A 27,972-nucleotide genomic window follows, 5' to 3' on the forward strand; every position below is an offset into this window, starting at 1 on the left:
ATAGCATTCTTTCTTGTAAATGGGTTTTCTAAAACACATTTATGATAAGTGAAGGGCTATGAATTGAACATAATTCTATTAAAGTTATGCTGAATTTTCTAGACCCTCTCCCACCCAATCATGGCAATATATAAGTAAAATGAGCAACAACAAGATTAAGAGGGCTTGAAACACAAGCAACATTATACACATCAAAATGTGGGGTCAAATCTCTTTCTGGTGTTAAGGGATTTCTGTAGATAGCAATATGAATAAAAATGGAAATAAATCCCAAATTACTCATTTAAAAACTTCAAAAATCATCCTTTTACTTTGCAAACCTGCTCTTGTTTTATGTTTTCTTATTCTTTCCTCACTGTTCCTCTTCATTAATGCTACCTAATAGCACTGCATGTTTGGAAGTATATCTAATACAAGCGATATCCAATATTTTGTTTAAATAAATGCCTCTGTCAGTGACCTCTGAGGCTTGTTAGAAAACATCATGTCCAGACATTGAAAGGCAGGGTGTTACCTGCTCCGAAGACACCCTCAGTATAACCATGTTCACCTGTAAAACACCAGCACCCTAACCTCTGACAAAAAGAAGCTACTACTGGGTAAGGGGGGGGGTGCTTTTACTGTTGGTGGTGGTATTGGAAGAAACAGGGGAAATCTGAAATTCAGTTTCTGGTAAAGCATGTATCTTAGCAATATATATGATCTTCGCCGTGGGGGAAACACACACACACACAACTGAAGAGGCAAAAAAGGAATCAAGCATTGAGCATTGTACTGCATTTCCCCTCTACTGTATGTGTGACTGAGAACAGCTTGCATACTCCACCATCTCCCAGTGACTCTTAACATATGTCACATCAAGGTGTTCCTAAACCAGTAAGAACGTTAGTTAGGCTTACTGTGTTTCTCTAAACTTCTGCCCCCTTCCTAAATTCCTAGGACAAAATCCAGATTTAGGAATGAGCAGTATCTCAGTGATTCTGGCTTTCTCAAAAACTAAAATCTAATATTTCGAATTGAATTCTGATATCCCATAACATAGGCATTTAAAGAAATCTGTTAACCTCTATAATATAAAGAATCACATCCATTCCATCTTTAATTTTGCGTGTTCCTTTTGCTTTACAAGAAGGAACACAAATGTTTGGAGTTCATTCTCTCTCAAACTATAGCACATTTCAGAAGCGGTGATAGTGACCCCTCTGTGTGCACATTGTTTTTTGTTGGTCGTTGAGGTGCAGTGCAGTAAAGTGGGTAAGGGCATGGCCTTGAAGGACTCATCACTGCTTCATCACTAGCTGTGAACCTCACCTCAGGCCTTGCCTCAACTTCCTCGCCTGAAGAAGTGGGGGTGAGGATGGTGGCTACTTAAGCAGAGTGTTGTGAGCCGTACAAGTGTGTTAGTACACATGTAGCATATGAAACAGTGGCTGGCACTGCTACTGCTTAGTTCTTATCTTTGATGCATGGTAATCAGAAACTGCGCTTTGTAATACTATGCAGTTTTCAGTCAATGCTAAGTCACATACAATTTGTCTAGTCCATTTGTCCATGGAAGTAATTTTCTTTTTTTTTTCTTTCTTTTTTTTTTTTTTTTTTGTCTTTTTAGGGCCACACCCGTGGCATATGGAGGTTCCCAGCCTAGGGGTCAAATCAGAGCTGTAGCCACTGGCCTACACCATGGCCATAGCAACGAGGGATATGAGACGTGTCTGCAACCTATACCACAGCTCGCAGCAACGCTAGATCCTTAACCCACTGAGCGAGGCCAGGGATTGAACCTGTATCCTCATGGGTGTTAGTCAGGTTCGTTTCCACTGTGCCACTATGGGAACCCCCATGGAAGTAATTTCTTGAGTAAAACGAACTCGGCATGTTTCTAGTGATTTGAAATAAATGCTGATTGCCTGTGGTGAAGAAACTTCTATGTCCATGGCAGCTTAGATAGACAGAGTTATATAATTTAAATTTTAAGAAGTTGCCAGTACCTTTTTTACATCAGGTGAAAATGTTTCCTTTTTAGTAGTGCAGTGAATGAGTATAATAGAAGCTAAATTACCTTGTAAACAATAGAAGAAAAAGGCAATTAAGAATTTGTCATATGGGGAAAACTATATCTACACCAACTGCTAAAATTAATAATGATATTTGAGTGATTTTAATTCAAAGAAATATATACCAGTCACTGGGGGAGAGAAGAGGAAACTATAAGGTTTTTTGTACTTCATTTAAATTACAACAACATTGCACTGACTGAAAATAGAATTTAACTTTGCCTAGTTTTAGATTGTTAGAATGAATTCATTTTCATCTGGGTATTATGAACATGCAATCATCTCTCTTTAAGGTACTTAAACTAGTCTAATTTATTGTTATTTTTTCCTGTCACTGAGAACTTTTGCCACATTTTTGAAATTCCCATATTCACAAAGCCTCATCCTGATTTGTAAATGAATCTGAAAAAGGTCACTTAAAAAGAACTTAAAAATTTTTTGGACAAAATTTCATTAAAATCATCAATTATCAACGTTTATTAAGACAAACATTTCTTTTACTTACTGAAAGGAATAACTGGGCAACCTAAAACTCTGGAAAGTACACCTGACTTTCATTTTAAGTGTTTTACCTTGAATCAGTGAGAAGGAGGTTTGTTTGCTTTAATTGTATATGATAATTATTTACATGTTCTTAAGAAATAATTGGATATTTGTGTTTTAAAGCCAAACCATAGGGCTGAGTGAAAAGTCCTTACTGAGTAACCATCTATACAGATCCTAAAAAATTATGAAAAGCTCTAATATTTCAGCTACACTCTTTTTGCATATAAAAATATCTATTATAGGAGTCACCTACCACATGTATTAAGTTGCATTTGTTTTCATTGAAAAAGAGAGCTAAAAATTTCCTGTGGGATATTGGAACAATACAAGAATACAAGGTGCATTTATTTCTTTACAATGACAACAGAAAAAATTGTGAAACAAATTGTGAAAGCAAAAGCAGGCTACAAAACAAGGGTTTTTGATAGCTTTTGCCTTATTTAAATGTTACAGGTTAATATGCCACAGGTGATAAATGCTATAAAGTGTAAGTTAGCATTGGCTAATCAACGTTTAAACATCTCCCCCCACCCAGAGCACTACAGAAAATGTGTGTTATGGATGCTAAACACTTCCTCCTTCCAGCATCACAGTCTTGTGGTCACGTAATCTTCGTGGGTGACCGTGTCTGAGAGGTTTGCATCATAGTCTAGACTAGAGTCCTCTTCCTTTGTATGTTTCTCCTTTGGTATGATTGGAACAGTGTCCTCCACCACCACCTTCTCCGACTTGAAGGCGCACACTCTCTTGCCCACTTGTAAACTCAGGGAGTCTGTATTTCTTTCCCGATGATCTACTAATATACATTGTTCGCTGAGACCCGGGATGTTCAAGTCACCCCTTGAAGCTAATCCTCGAGATTCCAATTGGACGTTTCTCTCCAGGGGTCCTTCAGCTTGCTGACGAGCCACCTCTTCTGAAACAGAGAAGATTTGGTTTGCATTTTGCTCAGCAGCATGTTGTTTTGATCGTCTGTGAAATAAGCTGAAGTGTTTGATATCGGTCACAAAATTCACTTTCCTCTGCTTCTCCCTCGGGGGTTCCTGCATCAACAGGGCAGACCCGTTGCTGATGTTATGTCTCTCGGAAGCAATAGCTGCAGATCGCGGGTGAATCAGGGTGGTCAAGTCGAAAAGGCTGAAGTTCTTTTTCCTGTCCTTGCTGCCGCCTTCGTTATCACTCTTTTCATCCGAGTCCACTGAGTTAGAGGACTCCTTTGTGCCCTGAGCAGACTGTACAGTAGAAAGCTTGCTACCTCTCAGCAACCCCAGGACTTCAAAGCGGAAGCTCGAAATGTCCTGCTTCAGTTCCTAAGTGAAATTTCAAATGACAAAAAGAGTTTCTGACCTAAACGAATAAACATCAGCAAGCATCATTTGTTCATTTTATATATGGGTCAGACATGTCTTCAGTCATTTTTTGAGAGCTGTGGTTAGGTTTAGAATTGTCAGTTCAACTACATCCAAAAAAATCAGAATACACATTCTTTTCAAGTGCACGTGGAACATTCTCAAGAATCGACCACATATTGGGACACAAAGCTAACCTCAACAAATTTAACAGCACAGAAATTATTTCAAGTATCTTCTCTGACCACAATGGCATGAAACTAGAAATCAACCACAGGAAAAGAAATGAGGAAAAACCTACTACATGGAGACTAAACAACATGCTACTAAAAAACCAGTGGGTCCATGAGGAAATCAAGAAGGAAATTAAAAAATACCTGGAGACAAATGATAATGAAGACACAACCTCTCAAAAATCTATGGGACGCTACAAAAGCAGTGCTCAGAGGGAAATTCATAGCAATGTAGGCCTTCTTCAAAAAAGAAGAAATCTCAAATTGACAACTACACCCTCTACCTACACGAATTTTGAAAAGAAGAACAAAAGAGACCTAAAGTCAGCAGAAGGAAGGAAATTATAAAGATCCAAGAGGAAATCAATAAAATAGAGATTCAAAAAACAATAGAGAAAATTAATAAAACCAAGAGCCAATTCTTTGAAAAGGTAAACAAAATTGACAAACCCCTGGCTAGACTCACTAAGAGGAGGAGAGAAAGAACCCAAATAAACAAAATTAGAAATGAAAAAGGAGAAATCACAATGGATACTGCAGAAATACAAAAAAAAAAAAACCCAGTAAGAATACCATGAACAACTATATGCCAATAAATTTGACAATCTGGAAGAAATGGACAACATTCTGCAATTTTATACCCTGCCAAAACTGAATCAGGAAGAAACAGACCAACTGGACAGACTGATCACTAGAAATGAAATTGAAGATGTCATAAAAACACTCCCTACAAATGAAAGTCCAGGACCAGATGGCTTCACAGGCAAATTCTACCAAACATATAAAGAGGATCTGGTGCCCATCCTCCTTAGACTTTCTCAAAAGGTTGAAGAAGAAGAAACACTCCCAAAGACATTCTATGATGCCACCATCACCCTAATTCCAAAACCAGACAAAGATACCACCAAAAGAGAAAACTATTGGCCAATATCTTTGATGAATTTAGACACAAAAACTCTCAACAAAATCTTAGCCAACCAAATCCAACAACATATCTAAAAGATCATACACCATGACCGGGTAGGGTTCATCCCAGGTTCACAAGGATGGTTCGACATATGCAAATCAATCAACGTCATACACCACATTAACAAAAGAAGAGTCAAAAACCATATTATCATCTCAGTAGATGCAGAAAAAGCATTTGACAAAGTCCAACATCCATTCATGATCAAAACTCTCGCCAAAGTGGGTATAGAGGCAACATTCCTGAACATAATCAAAGCTATTTATGACAAACCCACAGCAAATAGAATACTCACCAGAGAAAAGCTGAAAGCCTTCTCACTCAAATCTGGAACAAGACAGGGATGCCCACTCTCACTACTGCTATTCAACATAGTTTTGGAAGTCCTAGCCACAGCAAGTAAACAACCAAAAGCAATAAAATGCATCCAAATAGGAAGAGAAGAGATAAAACTGTCACTGTATGCAGATGGCATGATACTATACATAGCAAACCCTGAGGACTCAACCCCAAAACCACTTGAACTGATTAATAAATTCAGCAAAGTAGCAGCATATAAGATTAGCATTCAGAAATCAGTCGCATTTCTGAATACCAACAATGAAATATTAGAAAAAGAATACAAAAATACAATACCTTTTAAAATTGCACCTCAAAAAATCAACTACCTCGGAATACACCTGACCCAAGGAGGTAAGGGACTTATATGCCAAGAACTATAAAACTTTAATTGAAGGAACTAAAGATGTAAAGAAATGGAAAGACATTCCATGTTCATGGATTGGAAAAATCAATATTTAAAAACGGCCATACTACCCAAAGCAATCTACAGATTCAATGCAATCCCTATCAAATTACCCATGACATTTTTCACAGAACTAGAACAAACAATCCAAAAATGTATATGGAACCACAAAAGACCTAGGATTACCAAAGCAATCCTGAGAAACAAAAACCAAGCAGGGGGCATAACTCTCCCAGACTTCAAGCAACATTACAAAGCCACAGTCATCAAAACAGTGTGGTACTGGTATCAAAACAGACAGACAGACCAATGGAACAGAATAGAGAACCCAGAAATAAACCTTGACACCTATGGTCAATTAATCTTTGACAAGGGAGGAAAGAACATAAAAGGGGGAAAAACAAAGTCTGTTTTGTAAGCATTGCTGGGAAATCTGGACAGCTGCATGCAAAGCAATGAAATTACACCCTCACACCATGCACGAAAATAAACTCAAAATGGCTGAAAGACTTAAACATAAGACAGGACACCATCAAACTCCTAGAAGAGAACATAGGCAAAACACTCTCTGACATCAACCTCATGAATATTTCCTCAGGTCAGTCTCCCAAAGCAACAGAAATAAGAGCAAAAATAAACCAATGGGACCTCATCAAACTGAAAAGCTTTTGCACAGCAAAGGAAACCCAAAAGAAAACAAAAAGACAACTTACAGAATGGGAGAAAATAGTTTCAAATGATGCAATGGACAAGGGCTTAATCTCTAGAATATATAAGCAACTTATACAACTCAACAGCAAAAAAGCCAATCACCCAATGGAAAAATGGGCAAAAGACCTGAATAGACTGTTCTCCAAGGAAGATAATACAGATGGCCAGCAAACACATGAAAAAATGCTCAACATCACTGATTATAAGAGAAATGCAAATCAAAACTACCATGAGGTATCACCTCACACCAGTCAGAATGGCCATCATTAATAAGTCCACAAATAGCAAGTGCTGGAGGGGGTGTGGAGAAAAGGGAACCCTCCTGCACTGTTGGTGAGAATGTAAACTGGTACAGCCACTATGGAGAACAGTTTGAAGATACCTTAGAAATCTATACATAGAACTTCCATATGACCCTGCAATCCCACTCTTGGGCATATATCGGGACAAAGCTCTACTTAAAAGAGGCACATGCACCCACATGTTCACTGCAGCACTATTCACAATAGCCAAGACATGGAAACAACCCAAATGTCCCTCGACAGATGATTGGATTAGAAAGATGTGGTGTATATATACACAATGGAATACTACTCAGCCATAAGAAGAATGACATAATGCCATCTGCAGCAACATGGATGGAACTACAGACTCTCATACTGAGTGAAATGAGTCGGAAAGACAAAAGACAGATACCATATGATATCACTTATAACTGAAAAGAAAATCATGGACTTGGAGAATAGACTTGTGGCTGCCGGGGGGGAGAGGGAGGGAGTGGCAGGGATAGGGAGCTTGGGGTTATCAGATACAACTTGGAATGGATTTACAAGGAGATCCTGCTGAGTAGCATCGAGAACTATGTCTAGATACTTATATCACAACAGAACAAAGTTAGGGAAAAAAATGTATACACGTAAGAGTAACTTGGTCCCCATGCTGTATAGTGGAAAAAAAAATTAAAATTAAAAAAAAAAACAATTGTCAGTTCTCTCAAGAACACTTGGATCTCTTTGATGTCTCCCAGTTTCACTATTGGAATTCTTTAGTAACAAAGAGACTTCCTAGGGTTGATGTAAAAAGAAACAGGAAGTGTCTTCTCTTCTGCCACTGGGTAGTGGAGTATGCTGGGTTTCTTTGGGATAACAGTGTCAAACACTTTCTCTCCAAGATATTCACATGCTTTCAGTTATCTCATATGTTCTCAGGATTGCATTTTTTAAAAGAGATGTTTAATATGGGGACATTTTGCTGTCCAAAGGGATATCAAACAAAATAATGAAATAACTAATGGAAGTCTACCCTTCCAAGACTTGGCAGTTACTTTCAATTGTTTATTTCCTTGGAGGGTGATTTTATCCCAACATGTTGGGTCAGTCAGAAGATCCTGGGAAGCGATTCACAATAGACAATATATCCTAGATTGATCCTTTTATCTTTTTGGACAACTGAATTCTCAGTCCTAACCTGATGGTGGCTTTTGTGGTAGTCATCTCCTCCAAGCGATCTCCCAAAGCATCATGAATCATCTAATTCCAAAATGAATATTGTGGCTGCAAAGAAAATTTTGCATCCTAGCCAACTTTCAATCTGTGCTTAAAGTTTTAAGCAATTTATCCCTCTTCTTACCTAGCTTGCTACTTATGGTTAATCTCTCCCGCCTGTAGTTTTTCTTTGTCAAAGATCTCCCGTAGGGTTTTTAATTTGTTTGTTTTTGCCTTTCAGGTCTTACTGACTTTAGTCAGTCTTCCAAAATCTCTAAAAACTCATGTAAAATAACAAAGGTATTCTATACACATGATATGAGGAAATACATATTTCCGGTATTCCATCTATCTCCTCTAATAGAATTAAAAAAGAAAAGAACAACTCAGGAAGAAAAGCTATATTTATAAGTTACAGTTAAGCTTAACCTTAACTCTCCTGCTGCCAAAGCTGTGCAGAACAAAGAGAATGTTTTTCTGTTTTTCAGCACATTGGTTCAGGTTTAGAAATCAGACTGAAATTTCAAAAACTAAGGTATACTCAGCAGACTGTGTCTGGGATCAGGAATCAGAATGCCACAAGGTGTTAGGACTTTCTCTGTCTCCAAATAAGTTCCCTTCTATCTTTCAGATTAAGTTTATTTGAAAACAGTGCACTTTGAAAAGAAACTTCACTTTTGAAAATGTATAATTCAATAGGGCTTTCATTGAAAAAGCAGAAGACACACAGGCTTGCTGGGAACACATGGTGGAGTTTTCAGCTCTGATTTTAAACTGCTGAACCCAGTTCCATGCTCTGTGAATTTTCTTTTGGTGTCAAAGATGGAAGTGGTTACCTTAAAGTTCTCCTCAGTCAGGCCTTCTTCAGTTTTGGCGTCTCTGATCATAGCGGCCACATATCGCTTGACCAGGTTCCTCATGACTTCCTGAGGCGTTTAAAAGCAACAGAATTGATATTCAGTGCATAAATATGATTTATCTCTTGAATCAGTTCTAAAGAAGGGGGTGTGTTTTATTTTAATGCAAGTTTCAAGATAGAAGAATAACTTACTTGATATTGGTGGTGTCTTCTCAGATTATCAGCAGCTCGCCTCTGAAAAGGAAAGGGATGTTTACTTCTCGGTTAGAATGATATTTTACTATTCTGTAAAATAATTCCATGTTCTTTTAATCAGGAGTAATATTTTCCCCATTTCTCCAAATTTTACTGGACCAAAGACAATAAGAGAGAGTACTTCACATAAATCAAAAGAATGAATGAACCAAAAACAACAAAATTCAGGGTTATAATTCCTGTGGCATTTAATACATAAAATAAGTTAATGAGGGCAAGATTGTTCTTGTAATATAAATAGAGAATTATGCAATCTTAGTATGTATCTCAAATCACTTGAAGTGATGCTAAGAGACACAGATGGGAGGTATCAAATACAAGAATAAACTCCAAATAAAAATAAAAAGTTGATGGAACAAAAATCTAGCATTATAACAATCTGAAAGTCTTCATAAATATGAACATAGCAACATTAAGAATTTAGCCAGGATACGCAACATGTAATCAGGAACACTATTAGACAACAAACTCCCCAACACTTAATTTCAAGCAGATGTACATTAAGAGAAGATTGCTCTTTTAATTAGATAGTTGAATTTAACAAAATAAAGTAAAAGATTCTGCTCAAAGATAGGGTTCATTAAATTTTTAAAAAATAAATATGAGTCTCAGCTATGATTTTGAAGAGATTGAACTGTTTGGGAGCAGAGCTAGGTTTAGCACAGAGCAGTGATTACGGAATGCTAAATGGAGAAATATTTTTAATAACTGAAAAAGTCTATTATAAATTGAGTTAAATAATAAATGACAAATTTCATATTTGCAAATTTCACTAGTATTCTAAAGATACTAGGAAAATATCATAATATCAATTTTATGAATGTTGAATAAATAGTATTGATTCTAAAGGAAGAAAACTGGCCAATGTAATCTAAAAAAACATAGAAACAAACTAAATTTCTATTAAAAAGGAATGAATTGGAGGATGGACGGTCCAGGCTGGGCCAGAGACTCTGCCTCATGGGGGAGGGGGTGGGGGCCCTTGAGTGAGGCTGTGTGCCCAGCCCGGTGGCCTACAATAGCTTGGCTGAGGCTGAGGCAGGGCCGGGTCGTGGCTGCAGCCGGAGACCCAGGTGTAGGTAGCACCATAGATGCCCCCTCAAGTTTTCCCCCGACACCACCCCCAGCTTGTCCATCGCGCCTCCCCCTTGCCTCCCTCAGCAGCTCCACCATCCTACTTGACAGACACTTTCCCTCAGACTCTTACCCCCTCTTTTGCAGAGCCCCTCAAAGAACTCTATGTCTCTGCACCTCCTGCCCCCCAGAGGCCAGTCAAGCCCCTCCGTCTCCAGCCACCGGATCCAGCACCTCCTCAGCGGCACCCTCCCTCCCCCACTACACCCCCCCAACCACCGTCGCTGACCGCCACCGCCCAGTCCAGAAGGGACTGCCAGCACTAGTGAGGTGGGAGGCAGTGAGTGAGCAGTGGCAGCGGGGGCTGAGGCAGCAGGAGGGAGAAAGTGAAGCGGAGCCTGGCGCACACTCACACGCTCACCCCTGCACAGCTCGCTCACCCGTTCAGCTACTGCCTCTGCTGCTGGTGTAAAAAAGAAGGAGGAACCGAGTGGAGCCAAAGCTAAGTGCAGAAGCATCCTATTCTCAGGAGTTGAGATTAAAATAATGGAATAGGAGGACTGGAGCTCAACTTCTCTCCTGAAAACAACAAAATTCACAACTAAAGGCTGAGCAATCTTCAACCAAATGCACTGGAAACCATAAAAAAGACATCATACTCCAGAAGACAAAGAGGAGGCCACAAGAGGTAGGAGGGGCGATTACACAATATAAACAACCCCATACATCCTGGGTGGGAAGCCCCACAGACTGGAAGCTAACTGGTTCACAGAGACTCACCTATAGGAGTGAGAGTTCTGAGGCACACATCAAACACCCACGTGGGGGGATCTGGCAATGGGAGAAAGAGCCCCTAGAGCATCTGGCATTGATGGCCAGTGGGGCTTGCATGCCGGGACTGAGGGAAACAGAGACTGAAGGAAACGGAGACCACATTCCTAAAAGGCGCTCACAGACTTTCACGTGCACTGGGTCCCAGGGCAAAGCAAAGTCTCCATAGGAATCTGGGTCAAGCCTGACTGCAGTTCTTGGAGGACATCCTGGGAAAACAGGGGTGAATGTGGCTTGTTGTCGGGGAAGGACATTGGAGTCAAAGCTTTCTGGAATATTCAGCAGTGTGCCTTTCTCTGGAGGTGGCCATTTTGGGAAAATCTGGCCCCACCCAGCAGTCAGCACTGAGGAGCCCCAGGGCAAACAACAATCCAGGTGGGATCACAGCCCCACCCCTCAGTAAACAGGCTGCCTAAAGACCCCTCAGGCAAATAGCTGCCTCTAATCCCATCCAGAGACTAAACCCCACCCACCAGAGGGATGAGAATCAGCTTCACCTACCAGTGGGCAGGCATCAGCCCCTCCCATCAGAAAGCCTACAGCAAGCCCCCATGCTGAATTCAGCCACAGGGGGGAAGACACCAGAAGTAAGAGAGGCTACAACTCTATTAATTACAAAAAGGTCACCACTCCATATACCTATAAAAATGAAAAGACAGAGAGCTGTAACTCAGATGAAGGAGAAAGGAAAAACCCCAGAAAATCAGCTAAGTGATGAGGAGATTCTCAGCATCCAGGAAAAAGAATGTAGACTCTTGATGATGAAGATGATACAAGACATTGGCAAAGAGGGATAACTTACAGGAAACACTGAGCAAAGAGATACAAGATATAAAACTGAAACAAGAAGAGATGCAGAAGACAATCATGGAAATAAAAAAATCCACTAGAAGCAGCTCACAGCAGAATACAGGAGGCAGAAGAAGAAATAAGCAATGTGGAGGACAGGGTAGCAAAAATTACGGATGCAGAACAGAAAAGAGAAGAAAGATTGAAGACAAATGAGGAGAGTCTCAGAGAAACCTGGGACAACGTGAAACACACCAAGAGCTATATTATACGGGTGCCAGACGGAGAAGAGAGAGAGAAGGGGACAGAAAACATATTCCAAGGGATAACAGCCGAAAACTTCCCTCACATGGCAAAGGAACCACTCACTCAAATCCAGGAAGCACAACGAGTACCCTATAAAATAAACCCAAGGAGGAATACACTGAGACACACATTAATCAAACTGACCAAAATTAAAGACAAAATCTTGAAAGCAGCTAGGGAAAAGAAACAGATAACATACAAGGGAACCCCGATAAGGTTATCGGCAGATTTTTCAGCTGAAGCTCTGCAGGCCAGAAGGGAGTGGCATGATACACTTAGCGTGATGAAAGGAAAAAACCTCTAACCCAAGATTACTTGACCCAGCAAGGCTCTCTTTCAGATTTGAAGGAGAAATCAGCAGCTTCACAGATAAGCAAAAGCTGAGAGAATTCAGCAACACTAAACCAGCCTTACCACAAATACTAAAGGAACTTCTCTAGGCAGAAAAGAAGACAGCCACAGGAAACAAAAATTCCACAAATGACAAGGCTCACCCATAAAGGTATATATACAGTAAAGATACAAAATCATCCATGCAGTTATACCACCAAAATCAGACATCATGAGAAGAGGTGGGTACGAATGCAGGACCCTGGAGGTGAACTTGCAATTAAGAGACCAACAACTTCAAACAATCTCATATACATATAGACTCTTACATCAAAACTTCAGAATACCTGCAAACCAAAAATCTACAATTGATACACAAACAAAGAAAAATCAACATGAAAGACAGTCATCAAACCAGAAGAGGAGAGAACAAGAGAAGAAGGGAAGAAAAAAGAGCAACAAAAACAAATCCAAAGCAACTCATAAAATGGCAATAAGAACATACATATCAGTACTTACCTTAAATGTAAATGGACTAAACGCCCCAACCAAAAGACATAGACTGGCTGAATGGATACAAAAACAAGACCCATACATATGCTGTCTTCAGGAGACCCACTTCACTTCTAGGGACACATACAAGTTGAAAGTGAGAGGATGGAAGAAAATAGTTCATGCAAATGGGGATCAAAAGAAAGCTGGAGGAGCCATATGCATATCAGACAAAATAGACTTCAAAATGAAGAATATTTTAAGGGACAAGGAAGTTCAATCCATAATGATCAAAGGATCAATCCAAGAAGAAGATATAACAGTTTTAAATATCTACGCACCCAACACAGGTTCACCACAATATATAAGGCAACTGCTAACAACCTTAAAAGGACAGATTGACAATAACACAATCATAGTGGGGGACTTTAACACCCCACTTACAGCAATGGACAGATCAACCAGACAGAAAATCAATAAGGAAACACAGGCCCTGAATGATGCATTAAACCTGATGGACTTAATAGATATTTATAGGACATCCCCTCCAAAAGCAGCAGAATACACATTCTTCTCAAGTGCACATGGGACATCCTGTAACACTGATCACATCCTGGGCTACAAATCCAACCTCGGTACCTTTAAGAAAATTGAAATCATATCAAGTGTCTTTTCCGACCATGACGCTACACAACTGGAAATCAGCAACAAGAAAAAAATCTGCAAAAAACCCAAACGTGGAGACTCAACAACATGCTACTAAACAACCAATGGATCACTGAAGAAATCAAAGAGGAAATTTAAAAATCCCTAGAAGCAAATGACAACAAAGATACAACACTCCCAAACCTATGGGATGCAGCAAAAGCTGTTCTAAGAGGAAAGTTTACAGCAATACAAGCCCACCTCGGGAAACAAGAAAAAGCTCAAATAAACAAGCTAACTTTACAGCCAAAGCAGCTCAAGAGAGAAGAACAGACAAGACCTAAGGCTAGTAGAAGGAAAGAAATCATAAAGATCAGAGCAGAAATCAATGAAGTAGAAACAAAGAAAGCCATAGAAAAGATCAGTGAAACAAAAAGCTGGTTCTTTGAAAAGATCAACAAAATTGATAAATCCCTTAGCCAGACTTATCAAGAAAAAAGGAGACAGCAGTCACATCAATACAATTAGAAATGAAAAAGGAGAAGGAACAACAGACATCACAGAAATACAAAGGATCATAAGAGACTACTATATGCAACTACACACCAATAAAATGGAAAACCGAGAAGAAATGGACAAATTCTTAGAAAAGTACAATCTTCCAAGACTAAACCAAGATGAGATAGAAAAGATGAATGGACCAATCACAAGAACTGAAATTGAAACTGTGAGTAAAAAACTTCCAACAAACAAAAGTCCAGGACCAGATGGCTCCACAGGCGAATTCTATCAAACATTTAGAGAAGAACTAACACCTCTCCTTCTGAAACTCTTTCAAAAAATTGCAGAGGAAGGGACTCTCCCAAACTCATTCTGTGAGGCCACCATCACCCTGATACCAAAACTAGACAAAGATACCACCAAAAAAGACAACTACGGGCCAATTTCACTGCTGAACATCGATGCAAAAATCCTCCACAAAATACTAGCAAACCACATCCAACAATACATTAAAAGGATTGTACATCATGCTCACGTGGGATTTATCCCAGGGATGCATGGGTTCTTGAATACCCACAAATCCATCGGTGTGATACACCACATTAGCAAACTGAAGAATAAAAACCATATGATCCTCTCAATAGACACGGAAAAAGCCTTTGACAAAATCCAACACCCATTTCTGATAAAAACCCTTCAGAAATTCGGCATAGCGGGAACCTCCCTGAACATAATAAAGGCCATATATGACAAACCCACAGTGTACATCATTCTCAATGGCGAAAAGCTGAAAGAATTCCCTCTGAGATCAGGAACAAGACAAGGATGTTTGCTCTTGCCACTACTCTTTGACATAGTTCTGGAAGTCCTAGCCATGGCAATCAGAGAAGTAAAAGAAATAAAAGGACTCCAAATTGGAAAGGAAGAAGTAAAACTCTCACTATTTGCAGATGACGTGATACTATACCTAGAGAACCCTAAAGACTCTACCAGAAAACTCTTAGAGCTCATCCACAAATTTGGCAGAGTCGCAGGATACAAACCTAACACACAGAAATCAATGGCATTTCTCTACACTAACAATGAAAGAGCAGAAAGAGAAATTAGGGAAGCAATCCCGTTTACCATTGCATCCAAAAGAATAAAGTACCTTAGGAGTAAACCTACCTAAAGAGGCAAAAGACCTGTACTCTGAAAACTATAAGACACTGATGAAAGACATCACAGAGGACACAAATAGATGGAAAGATATACCATGCTCCTGGATTGGAAGAGTCAATCTTATCAAAATGACTAAACTACCTAAGGCAATCTACAGATTCAATGCAATCCCTATCAAATGACCAAGGACATTTTTCACAGAACTCAAACAAAATATTTTAAAGTTTGTTTGGAAGCACAAAAGACCCAGAATAGCCAAAGACATCCTGAAAAAGAAAAATGGAGCTGGAGGAATCAGGCTCCCGGACTTCAGACTATCCCACAAAGCAACACTCATCAAAACCGTATGGTACTGGTACAAAGACAGAAATACAGATCAGTGGAACAGAGTAGACAGTCCAGAATTCAACCCACGCACCTACAGCCAACTCATCTATGCCAAAGGAGGCAAGAATACACAATGGAGAAAGGACAGCTTGTTCAATAAGCGGTGCTGGGAAAACTGGACAGCCTCATGGAAAAGAATGAAATTGGAACACTCCCTAACACCATACACAAAAATAAACTCCAAATGGATTAAAGGCCTAGATATAAGACCAGATACCGTAAAACTCTTAGAGGAAAACATAGGCCACACACTCTCTGACATAAACAACGGCAACGTCTTCTCAGATCCACCTCTTAGAGTATTGACAATGAAAACAAAAATAAGCAAGTGGGACCTATTCAAACTGAAAAGTTTCTGCCCAGTAAAGGAAACCCTAAACAAAACAAAAAGACAACCCACAGAATGGAAGAAAATCTTTGCAAGTGAAGCAGCAGACAAGGGATTAATCTCCCAACTTTATAAACACCTTCTGCAGCTCCATACCAAAAAAGCAAACAACCCCATCAAAAAATGGGCAGAAGATCTAAACAGACAGTTCTGCAAAGAAGAGGTGGTACATATACACAATGGACTATTACTCAGCCATTAAAAGGAATGAAATACCAGCATTTTTAGCAACATGGATGGACCTAGAAATTATCACGCTGTGTGAAGTCAGTCAGACAATGAGATACCAACATCCAATGCTTTCACTGACATGTGGAATCTGCAAAAAGGACAGACTGAACTTGTTTGCAGAACAGATGCTGACTCACAGACATTGAAAAACTTATGGTCTCCGGAGGAGACAGTTTGGGGGGATGGTGGATGTGCTTATGGGATGGAAATCCTGTGAAACTGGATTGTGATGATCATTATACAACTACAGATGTGATAAATTCATTTGGGTAATAAAGAAAAGGAAAAAAGACATAAAAAGGAATGAATTTGGTAAATTGTGAGGAAGCAAAAGAGATAACATATTTTGGTTTTAAGTAAGTCTTTTGATCTTGTTCCTTAGTAAAAACTTAATCATAGGCTGATAAAATGGAATTTTGAGAAGAGCTGTGCATACATCATTGTAAAATGATATTAGAAAAAAATTAAACAATTCAAAGAAACTCTTTTTTTTCTCTTTTGGGGAATAGGGTAAGTTGCCATTTTCACTGGCCATGAGAACTGACTTATGTTTCATCACTATTCACCACTTTTAGAAACAGATGAGACAATGCTTATCTTCTTAAAGACCACTGAAGATGTGAGTACCAATCAATTTTATGTGAATCTTAATACACAAATTTTTGATAAGATTACGGTATTAATTAAGAGACTTGGAAATTTGAAACTTCATACAAAATTAAGAACCTCTTAAAAAATATATATATATATATATCAGGGAATTTTATTACTGGGCCACAAGATGGAGGTATATGACTCTTCTTGAAACACAGATGAGCTGAAATTTGAGACAAAAAACACTTCTGGAAGGAAACAAGCCTTAACGTTCCATTAAGTGTACATAAATACTAAAGCAAGCTGTAAACTAACTTTAGAATTCTCAGGATAAATATCGTATAGGAGATCATATTCCATGGTTTAAATAAATAAAAATTCTGAATTTACTATTGAATACAATTGATTCAATTTTTATTGTCTTGGGTTTTCTATGGTATTTTGCTAGTTTAGTCTTTAAAAAGTCAATAAAAATTAGTCAGCAGAGAGCAGTTTGAAGTTATGATTTAATTTTAAATTTCCTTAATGCAAAACTAAAACTAAGGATGACAGAATCAAAAAATTCTAATAAGTGAAAATTACCATGATGCATTTTAGTATTAAAAAGAGCAAACTATCTTCCCTTCAGTAGAATCTTACTGAAATATGAATTTTTAAATTTTAATGCAAATATAAAAAAGATCAAAGATCACACTTTAAAAAATAATGCCAGGTTTATTTTTCTAGAAAAAAAAATTTAAAGCAAAGTAGTCTGGCAGAGAGAAGGAACATACAAAAAGCTACTATGATAATTTTCAGAAGTTATTTAATATCTGTAGCCCAGGTTTCAGGCTAAGTTAATATAGTTAATTGTTTCAGGGAACGGATTTATTTCCACTCCTATTCAGTAATACTACAAAACAGTTTTTAGTCTTGTGAGATTTTATCAGCCAAGTGAATTTCAGTATCCTAGGAAAATGAGAATGAATGCAGTTAACCATCTTCTGAATACTGAAAACAAAAATTAATGCAATGAATTCACCATTGCTATTAATGCCTGCCTGTGTCTATGTTCTTACTTTTAAGGAGATAGTGTGATGTGGTATTAAAAATGTGAAATAAGGGGTCACACATGGGATTGAAGTTAACTAAGCCTGAAAGAGGAATTTATCTCTGAGACTGTCTCCCTTCCATGTTTTTGCTTTTGCAAGGTAAAAATAAACTCACCTGGTCATTTTTTTTTTTTTTTTTTTTTTTGGCCACACCTGAGGTATATGTAAGTTCCCAGGGCAGCAATCAAATCTGAGCCGCAGAGGCAACCTAAGCCACTGCTAAATTAACCCACTGAGCCAGGCCAGGGATTGAACCCACATCGCTGCAGAACAACACTCAGTCCTTAACCCACTGTGCCACAGCAGGAACTCCCCACTGGGTGATTTTGAAGATTCGGTGAGATAGAGATTTAAGGCATCTGTCATTAATGGGGGAAGTTGGTTCCTATCCTTTTCCCATTGTTTTTCCTTTCTGATTAACATTATGAATTGACATGTTAAAATACGTTTTAAAAATATTCTTGAGTCACAAAATCTGTGCGTAGTTTGACATATATCAGGATTGCTTCTGAGGGAGTATGAATGTACTGAGATGTAATTATTTTTCTTTGTGTGATTTGCATGTCATTTCATGCTTGGGAAGAACATTTTCTTTAGCTAGAGTTGGATGCTTTAGGCCATAGAGGTTTGGAAATAAGAAATTTGTATTTAAGCAATAGGGTGAAGGGATGGTTCTAGTAAGTATGGGCAAATATAACTCAGGTTCTGTGGGCAGTCATTTTTGTTTTATTAAGAATTCCCATCGTGGTGCAGCAGAAACGAATCCGACGAGGAACCATGAGGTTGCAGGTTCGATCCCTGGCCTCACTCAGTGGGTTAAGGATCTGGCGTTGCCGTGAGCTGTGGTGTAGGTGGCAGACGTGGCTCAGATCCTGCGTTGCTGTGGCTCTGGTGCAGGCTGGCAGCTACAGCTCCAATTAGACCCCTAGCCTGGGAACCTCCATATGCGGCAGGTGCAGCCCTAAAAGGACAAAAGACAAAAAAAAAAAAGAAAGAATTTACCATTTTTAGAGGAATTCAAGATTCAGAGCAAAATTGAAGGGGAAGACAAAGAGATTTCCCTTATAACCCTGTCCTCACACACTCATAGTTTTCCCCATTATCAACCTCCCCCAGCAGGTGGTACATTTGTTACAACTGAAGAACCTGCACTGACACATCTTTATCACTCACAGTCCGTCGTTTCTATTATGGCCACTATTTGTGTAGTATGTTCTCTGGGTTTTGAACAGCAAGGAGGAGGCAGTGAGAGTAACTAGAAGCCAGGGAATGCTGAGGGAGAACAGAAGCCCAAGGCCAGCAGCTAGAGTGGGGGGAGGGAGGAGGAGGCATGGAGCCTGGGGGCTTTCTGGTGGTATCTGTCAGTCTCTGCTGTTCCTTGGCTTGTGCCAAGGGCTGAGTAATTCCAATCTCTAGCTCCACTTTTACATGACTCGCTTCCTGTATCTCAGTGTCTTCACATGATCATGTGCTGATGAGGTTTCTACTCCAGCATGACCTCATTCTAACTAATCCCATCCGCAAAGACCCTATTTCCAAATAAGTTCATATTCCAAGATGTCTGGGATTAGGAGTTCAAAATATCTTTTTCTGGAGAGGTACCATTCAACCCATAATATAGGCACTCTCTGCAATAAACATAGTGATAATTTTTGGTAATTGGTGACATGATTAAATATTATATGATAGAGCTGCCACCAATAATACCTAGCATGGTTGCAACCTTTTTGTTGGGTAAAGATCAGCTGAACTTCAAAAGGATTTACTCTTATAAGGGAAGGCCTTAAGTCTTATAATTATCACTGAAGTGACCCAGAACAGAATTGAACAATCTGTTTATAAGAGTATTATAATAAAGGACATTTAATTTTAAAAAAGACCTAAGTGGGTAAGAGGTGTTTAATTTCTTTTTCTTTTTTTGGTCTTTTTGTCTTTTTAAGGGCTGCACCCACAGCATATGGAGATTCCCAGGCTAGGGGTCTAATTGGAGCTATAGCCACCAGCCTACACCAGAGCCACAGCAACACGGGATCCCAGTTGCATCTGTGACCTGCACCACAGCTCACGGCAACGCCAGATGCTTGACCCACTGAGCAAGGCCAGGGATCGAACCCACAACCTCATGGTTCCTAGTTGGATTCGTTAACCACTGAGCCACAATGGGAACTCCAAGGTGTTTAATTTCTTCAAGCCATTCACATGTTAACCTTTGACTGATAAAGTGATGTGCAATGACTGGGGGCTCCTCTACCTTTATTTAAAAATAATGAACTAAGTAGAATTATAACATGGTAGACCTAGGTTAGGAATAAAGACATTTTTCCATGAATGAGATCATGTTTGTTTACAGTGTTACTGAGAAATTTGTGGAATTGCACTTGGCAGCCTTTTCTGAAATAACTTAAGTTGGTTGTCTGTTAAGATAAGGAAAATGGGCCATGTGACCAACCAGGGACGTTCCTTCCTTAACCTGGTGTCTAGGAAAAATATTTTGGAAGGAGATGTGTGCTTTAAGATGACTGTTTTCTTGGTGAATTATATTGCAAGTCTGGCACAGTGTGCAGAATATTCCTTGGCAGGGCAGCTTTCAAGGCAGGTGCCCAGGGCACACCTATGTGCCACAGAAGCAGACCTCTCTGTCTGCAGGCTCCTCCTGACTTGTTAGGACAAGACAATGGCAGTATTTGGATCACAGAACTAATGATAAAGGAAAAGACCGACTAGTGAGAGGCCTTCTCTGCCAGGAGCAAAGTCCTCATTTCAACAGAAGTGTTAGGTTGCTTTAGAGCAGGAAGGGCTCTGCAGCTCTGAAAGAAAGGGCTCTGGGGACTCACAGCGACATTTTCTCACTCTTTATCTCTCCTTTCTCTCGGTCCACTGTGTGGACTGTCAAGCTTCCTTCACATAGCTGGTTCCCTGCAGTCAAATGTCACTGCCGTTTTCCTCTCCTTCCCACTCTGGTTTTGGTCTATCACTGATTTTTAAGCCCATGAATTATGCCTTTTATTCTCTTCTTTGCTTAGTGAGTCCCTTAAGGGAAGCAGCTTGCTGTGCTCTTTTAAAAGGAAGTAAAAAGGCAAGGGGCTGTTTCAGGATGTGGTTCCTCCATAAAGACTGCAGTTTGGTGCATTTACAGATGGATCTACATATTGTTCTCTGTACACATACTTTCTAGACATATAAAAATAAAGGATGCAAAATGCTGAAGGTTGCATTGTCAGAACAAGTATTCTGAATTTCACTCTTGAAATACCAAGAAGAAATTCATTCCTCTAGATTCCCACTTGGGAAAGAGAATTTAATTAAAAGGTCCTGTAGCAGCCCTTGCAGCAGTAAATTAAGGATTGAGAAGAACCCCTGGGTGAACACGGTCATATCTGTAAGATTTGTTGGTAGCTTCCTGCAAGTCATGAAGATTAAGGAACAAGACATTTTGATAATTAAGTATGAAGTCTATTAGCATTGTTCGTTCAGTACTGATATTGGTAGGTGGTGTTAACTCACTGCTCCTCATTCCCTGCCCTGACTTAACTGAATGTATTTGTGTGGCAACTGGTCAGGCATGAGTTGACCATGGGACAGCTCTGCAGTCCCAGAGCTGAGTGATGCTAAGTGACCCTAACAGAGACCATGTTTCCTGCTTTCACTATGTGCTCAAGAGAAAGTGGAAAATATATGTGAAAGAAAATTCACATTTTACAGCAAGACAAAAAACATTTAAACATAAAAATTCCTCTCTGCCCTCTGGCCTCCCCTCTCCCTCACCATGCATTATGCATCCACCAGACCTCCGCCATCGGCAGGAATACCTGCTCAACCATAAACAGCAATGTTTTCTTAGCATCAACAAGACAGCTCCTTAAAAGATAACATCCCTTCTTGATCTTGTAAGGTCACATGATCCGCCAGGATGGCACTCAGATCTGGATTATGTAAACTGTCAATATATGACATTTGATGAAAAGCAGTTTGTGTAACTGTGCCTTGTTTTCTAACCAGTGGAACAGTTCTCAGAGCTGAGAGGCTCTTCTCAGGTTATAATCCTCAAATTTGGCTCAAATAAAATTTTCTAATTCTTTCTTAGATCGACTGATTAATTTTTCATGGACAATAAAACTCAAGAAGTTAAAACCATTTTTTTATGACTATGTTAGAAGATCTAGTATTTGGGGGTTCAGTATATTACCCATTAACTTAAGCATCCTATTTGGAAACCTGGTCTATAGCCTTAAGAATGTTTCATATTAATTAAACACTGGCAAAATATTATTGTGTTAACATCTTTTTAATGTAATTAAATGATCTAAACCTCTTGAATAACAAGTAGAAACATAGGCTTTTAGTTTTTAAAGCTGAGCTAGGGAGTTCCAGTTGTGGCTCAGTGTAACGAACCCAACCAGTATCCATGAGGATGCCGATTTGATCCCTGGCCCCACTCAGTGGGTTAGGGATCTGGTGTTGCCGTAGGTTGCAGACATGGCTCAGATCTAGTGTTGCTGTGGCTGTGGCTGTGGCTAGCAGCTATAGCTCCAACTGGACCCCTAGCCTGGGAATTTCTGTATGCTGTAGGTGCAGCCTTGATAAGAAAAAATTTTTAAAAATTTAAAAATTTAAACAATAAAAAGCTGAGCTAGGTATGCTTTACAAAAAAAACCAACAACAAAAAAAACCCCAGTAATTTCTAATTAAAGTTGCAAGCTGGAAATGCTTGTGAGACTGGAGATTGCCGATGATGGTAGGACACACTCAAGTTTGAGAACTTCAGTATTTTAATACTGACAAGGATATCTGCTGATAAAATATGTTAAAATTTGACAAGTAATAGAAGAAAAGAAAGCTATAAAAATGTTGCTTGTTTTATGATCCTTGTTTCAATAAGCTGCCTCTGGTGGGATTTTCATGATTTCATGATTTTGGTGGGATTTATCATGATTTTCATGATATATAACAAGGCATTTCTTAATTATGGGCTTGCTTCCTACAATAAAAGTGTTGCTCAATAAAGTGTTTCTGCTTCATTTATGCTTTCTCCCATAAAGCATTCCAAATGAAAGGTTAATTTACCTGGCATTCCCAATCATCCATAAAAGGAAGTCCAACGTTAAAAAAAAAAAAGAGTTAGTGATTTTTTCAGGGCTAGTTCTATCAGTATTACCCAGAGGCCATAAATAGCAAGATAAGATCAAAATGATGGGCTCCCAGAGGAGACCAAACAGTAACCCTGAGAACAGTGGCTTCAGGGCTGAAGGGAGTGAGGGGCAGCTGACATTCAGGCAGCTGCTGGTGACAAGTACGTCAACCACAAGTGGGAAGGCTTAGAGAAAATACCTCCAAGAATGTATAAACTTTACCTCCAGTTCATCTTCAATTTTCTGCTTCAAAAATGTGGCCTAAATATAAGCAAGTTGGGATGAGAGCCCACAGGAAGCCAGCCTGTTAAACAAGGGCTGTGAGAGACAGGAATCTAAGAGGCAGCTGAAAACAGTGGTGGTGGGATCTGCAAAAGCTCTTGAGAAAAACCAGAAGATGGGTACACAACATGGAAGGTAGTGTTGCAAGGTCATCAGCCTTTTCAGGGAAACCAGAGAGGGCAATGGAAAGCACTGGGAATGGGAAACAAAAGACCCAAGTGTTTTCTCAGCTCTGTCACTTGAAACACCGGGCAAGGTAAACAAGCTTTTTTTTTTTAAAGGAAATGGTTGAGCTAAAGGATTTCTAGGGTCCCTTTCCAATGTAATGCCATCCTCTAAGCCACGCCTTGATTATACAAAATGACTGTCATTGGTACTTCAGAGTCACCTTTTAGTTAATGGTTATGTATATATCACCTTTGCTTTTTTTGTATGCCTACACAGTGGACTATCAGTTGGCTTAACCCAATCGAAAATAAATTCTCAGTGAACGCAACTACTCTTTGCACTTTTTTCACATGTAACTCCTCCATTAATATTACAACCTTAATTTGCTTTTTGTCATATAAAAGTATATATATAGTTTACATATATATTTTACATATATATATTTACAAATAATACATATTATTTAGTTCTGTCTAAAAGCTCAATATATAAAATTTTACTAAGAGAATGCAAACCAAAATAGGTCCTCTCGTCATGGAAACACAGTCTGGATGAAGAGTAAATGTATAGCATTGAGTTTGATTAGGTTTGATTAGCATTGAGTTTGCCCAGAGGCTTAGCTTGGCAGAGCAGGGGCAGGGTTGAGAACAGGACAAGAACCGAGAGAGATTCCCAATATTTATTTGGTTTGTCACAAGTTCCCAAAGTTAAGAAGATCCATTACCCAAGATCAGTAAACTTTACCTAGCTACAGAAAAGGGATGAATTGAGGTCACAATTCATTGCGAATTATCTTTTCTCTGCATAGGCTTGGATCAAAATATTCAAATTCAGAGATAGAGAAATAAAAAGAAATTTGTTTTTTTGACTAGTAATGTATAGAAAAGAATGTTCTTTAACTTATGCCATTTACCCCTTGAATCACTGCTTTCATAGGAAAGCCCAAGTCAGCGTTAAGCTCCCATTTGCATCTAAGAAATAATGGTAACATATTCCTAAAAATATGTCAACAGTGGGAGGATTCTGGGGGAGCAGGAGGGATAGTCAGAAACCAAATTCTTAGAGTGGTCCTCCATAATTTTGGTGGAAGCACAGATGGATCTCTTAAAATATTAGAGCAGGGCCCTATATTTTGTTACAAGTTTCATGGCATTAAAACCCAAGAATCCTTCTGCTATTGCCCAAAACTAAAATATTGAAGACAACTTTCTTTTTTGTGTGGCTTTCATTTGGGGGCCCAGAAATGATATTTAAATTGAAATCCTTCTATGAAAGATAGCATGGTAAGATAGTACTAACAATAGCCCTTGCAGGGACTGATTAAATAATTTTCTTATGAATATAAGAATAAGATGAGAAAAAAGGACAACTATGTTTTGATGTGGAAGGTTGTAAGCCACAGTGTGGCTTCCCTGAAACATTTCCTGTTTATTCCAAGGAAAACATTAATTATATCTTGCATTGTTCTCATGGCATCTCGCATATAACTAAATGGTTATGATAATATGTCATATAATATGATTACATTAAGATGTTCTCCCATCCCTGTCTCCCACATTAGAAATGATGCCTTCAAGATCATACTGGTTAGAGATGGGATTAAGATGACAGAATAGACGAGCTGGAGCTCAACTTCTCCCCTGAAAACAACAAAATTCACAACTAAAGGTTGAGCAATCTTCAACCAAATTCACTGGAAACCTTAAAAAAGATATCCTACTCCAGAAGACAAAGAGGAGGCCACATCAAGAGGTAGGAGGGGCGATTATGCAATATAAACAACCCCATACGTCCTGGGTGGGAAGCCCCACAGACTGGAAACTAACTGGTTCACAGAGACTCACCTACAGGAGTGAGAATTCTGAGCCCCACATAAAACTCCCACGTGTGGGGATCTGGCACTGGGAGAAAGAGACCCTGGAGCATCTGGCATCGATGGCTAGTGGGGCTTGTGCACAGGAGCTCCACAGGACTGGGGGAAACCGAGACCCCATTCTTAAAAGGCGCACACAGACTTTCACATGCACTGGATCCCAGGGCAAAGCAGTCTCCATAGGAATCAGGGTCAAACCTGACTGCAGTCCTTGGAGGATATCCTGGGAAAACAGGGGTGAATGCGGCTTGTTGTGGAGGAAAGGCATTGGAGGCAAACCTCTCAGGAATAGTCATCATCATGCCTTTCTCTGGAGGTGGCCATTTTGGGAAAATCTGGCCCCACCCAGCAGTCAGCACTGAGAAGCCCCAGGGCAAACAACAATCCAGGTGGGATCACAGCCCCGCCCCTCAGTAAACAGGTTGCCTAAAGACCCCTCAGGCAAATAGCTGCCTCTACTCCCATCCAGAGTCTAAGCCCCAGCCACTAGCAGAATTAGAATCAGCTCCACCTACTAGGGGGCAGGCATCAGCCCCTCCCATCAGGAAGCCTACAGCAAGCCCCCATACAAACTTCAGCCACAAGGGGGGAAGACACCAGAAGTAAGAGAGGCTACAACTCTATTATCTGTAAAAAGGTCACCACACCAAAAACCTATAAAAACGAAAAGACAGAGAGCTGTAACTCAGATGAGGGAGAAAGGAAAAACCCCAGAAAATCAGCTAAGTGATGAAGAGATTCTCAGCATCCAGGAAAAAGAATGTAGACTCTTGATGCTGAAGATGACGCAAAACATTGGAAATAAACTGGAGGCAAAGAGGGATAACTTTCAGGAAACACTGAGCAAAGAGATACAAGATATAAAACTGAAACAAGAAGAGATGAAAAATACAATAACTGAAATAAAAAAATCCACTAGAAGCAGCTCACAGCAGAATACAGGAGGCAGAAGAACAAATAAGCGAGGTGGAGGACGGGGCAGCAGAAATTACGGATGCGGAACAGAAAAGAGAAGAAAGATTGAAAACAAATGAAGAGAGTCTCAGGGAACTCTGGGACAACGTGAAACGCACCAAGAGCTATATTATATGGGTGCCAGACGGAGAAGAGAGAGAGAAGGGGACAGAAAACATATTCCAAGGGATAACAGCCGAAAACTTCCCTCACATGGCAAAGGAACCACTCACTCAAATCCAGGAAGCACAACGAGTACCCTATAAAATAAACCCAAGGAGGAATACACCGAGACACACATTAATCAAACTGACCAAAATTAAAGACAAAATCTTGAAAGCAGCTTGGGAAAAGAAACAGATAACATACAAGGGAACCCCGATAAGGTTATCCGCAGATTTTTCAGCAGAAGCTCTGCAGGCCAGAAGGGAGTGGCATGATACACTTAGCGTGATGAAAGGAAAAAACCTCCAACCCAAGATTACTTGACCCAGCAAGGCTCTCTTTCAGATTTGAAGGAGAAATCAGCAGCTTCACAGATAAGCAAAAGCTGAGAGAATTCAGCAACACTAAACCAGCCTTACCACAAATACTAAAGGAACTTCTCTAGGCAGAAAAGGAAAGACAGCCACAGGAAACAAAAATTCCACAAATGACAAGGCTCACCCATAAAGGTATATGTACAGTAAAGATACAAAATCATCCATGCGCAGTTATACCACCAAAATCAGACATCATGAGAAGAGGTGGGTACGAATGCAGGACCCTGGAGGTGAACCTGCAATTAAGAGACCAACAACTTAAAACAATCTCATATACATATAGACTCTTACATCAAAACTTCAGAATACCTGCAAACCAAAAATCTACAATTGATACACAAACAAAAAAAAATCAACACGAAAGACAGTCATCAAACCAGAAGAGGAGAGAACAAGAGAAGAAGGGAAGAAAAAAGAGCAACAAAAACAAATCCAAAGCAACTCATAAAATGGCAATAAGAACATACATATCAGTACTTACCTTAAATGTAAATGGACTAAACGCCCCAACCAAAAGACATAGACTGGCTGAATGGATACAAAAACAAGACCCATATATATGCTGTCTTCAGGAGACCCACTTCACTTCTAGGGACACATACAAGTTGAAAGTGAGAGGATGGAAGAAAATAGTTCATGCAAATGGGGCTCAAAAGAAAGCTGGAGGAGCCATATGCATATCAGACAAAATAGACTTCAAAATGAAGAATATTTTAAGGGACAAGGAAGGTCACTCCATAATGATCAAAGGATCAATCCAAGAAGAAGATATAACAGTTTTAAATATCTACGCACCCAACACAGGTTCACCACAATATATAAGGCAACTGCTAACAACCTTAAAAGGACAGATTGACAATAACACAATCATAGTGGGGGACTTTAACACCCCACTTACAACAATGGACAGATCAACCAGACAGAAAATCAATAAGGAAACACGGGCCCTGAATGATGCATTAAACCTGATGGACTTAATAGATATTTATAGGACATCCCCT

At 39.5% G+C, this 27,972-nt stretch overlaps 1 protein-coding gene across 25 annotated transcripts in view; it reads right to left on the bottom strand.

Moving 5' to 3' along the window:
* Window positions 1-2,502: 2,502 nt before the first annotated feature.
* TRPC4 (transient receptor potential cation channel subfamily C member 4) overlaps window positions 2,503-27,972 on the bottom strand; it is a 219,838-nt gene continuing 194,368 nt past the window's right edge. For 24 of the 25 annotated variants that reach the window (XM_084981060.1, XM_084981064.1, XM_084981056.1 and 21 more), the window contains 3 exons: window positions 9,141-9,182; window positions 8,926-9,015; window positions 2,503-3,910 (listed from right to left, as the gene is read on the bottom strand). In XM_084981060.1, coding sequence (XP_084837186.1) covers window positions 3,188-3,910; window positions 8,926-9,015; window positions 9,141-9,182 — 855 coding nt within the window. In that variant the 3' untranslated portion in view covers window positions 2,503-3,187. 25 annotated transcript variants of the gene reach the window in all.

The sequence above is a fragment of the Sus scrofa genome, chromosome 11 (genome assembly GCF_054392235.1).
Source record: "Sus scrofa isolate SSC_HxYL_T2T_F1_AM1 chromosome 11, Sscrofa_HxYL_maternal_Yorkshire_Landrace_v2.0, whole genome shotgun sequence".
Lineage (NCBI taxonomy): Eukaryota > Metazoa > Chordata > Mammalia > Artiodactyla > Suidae > Sus > Sus scrofa.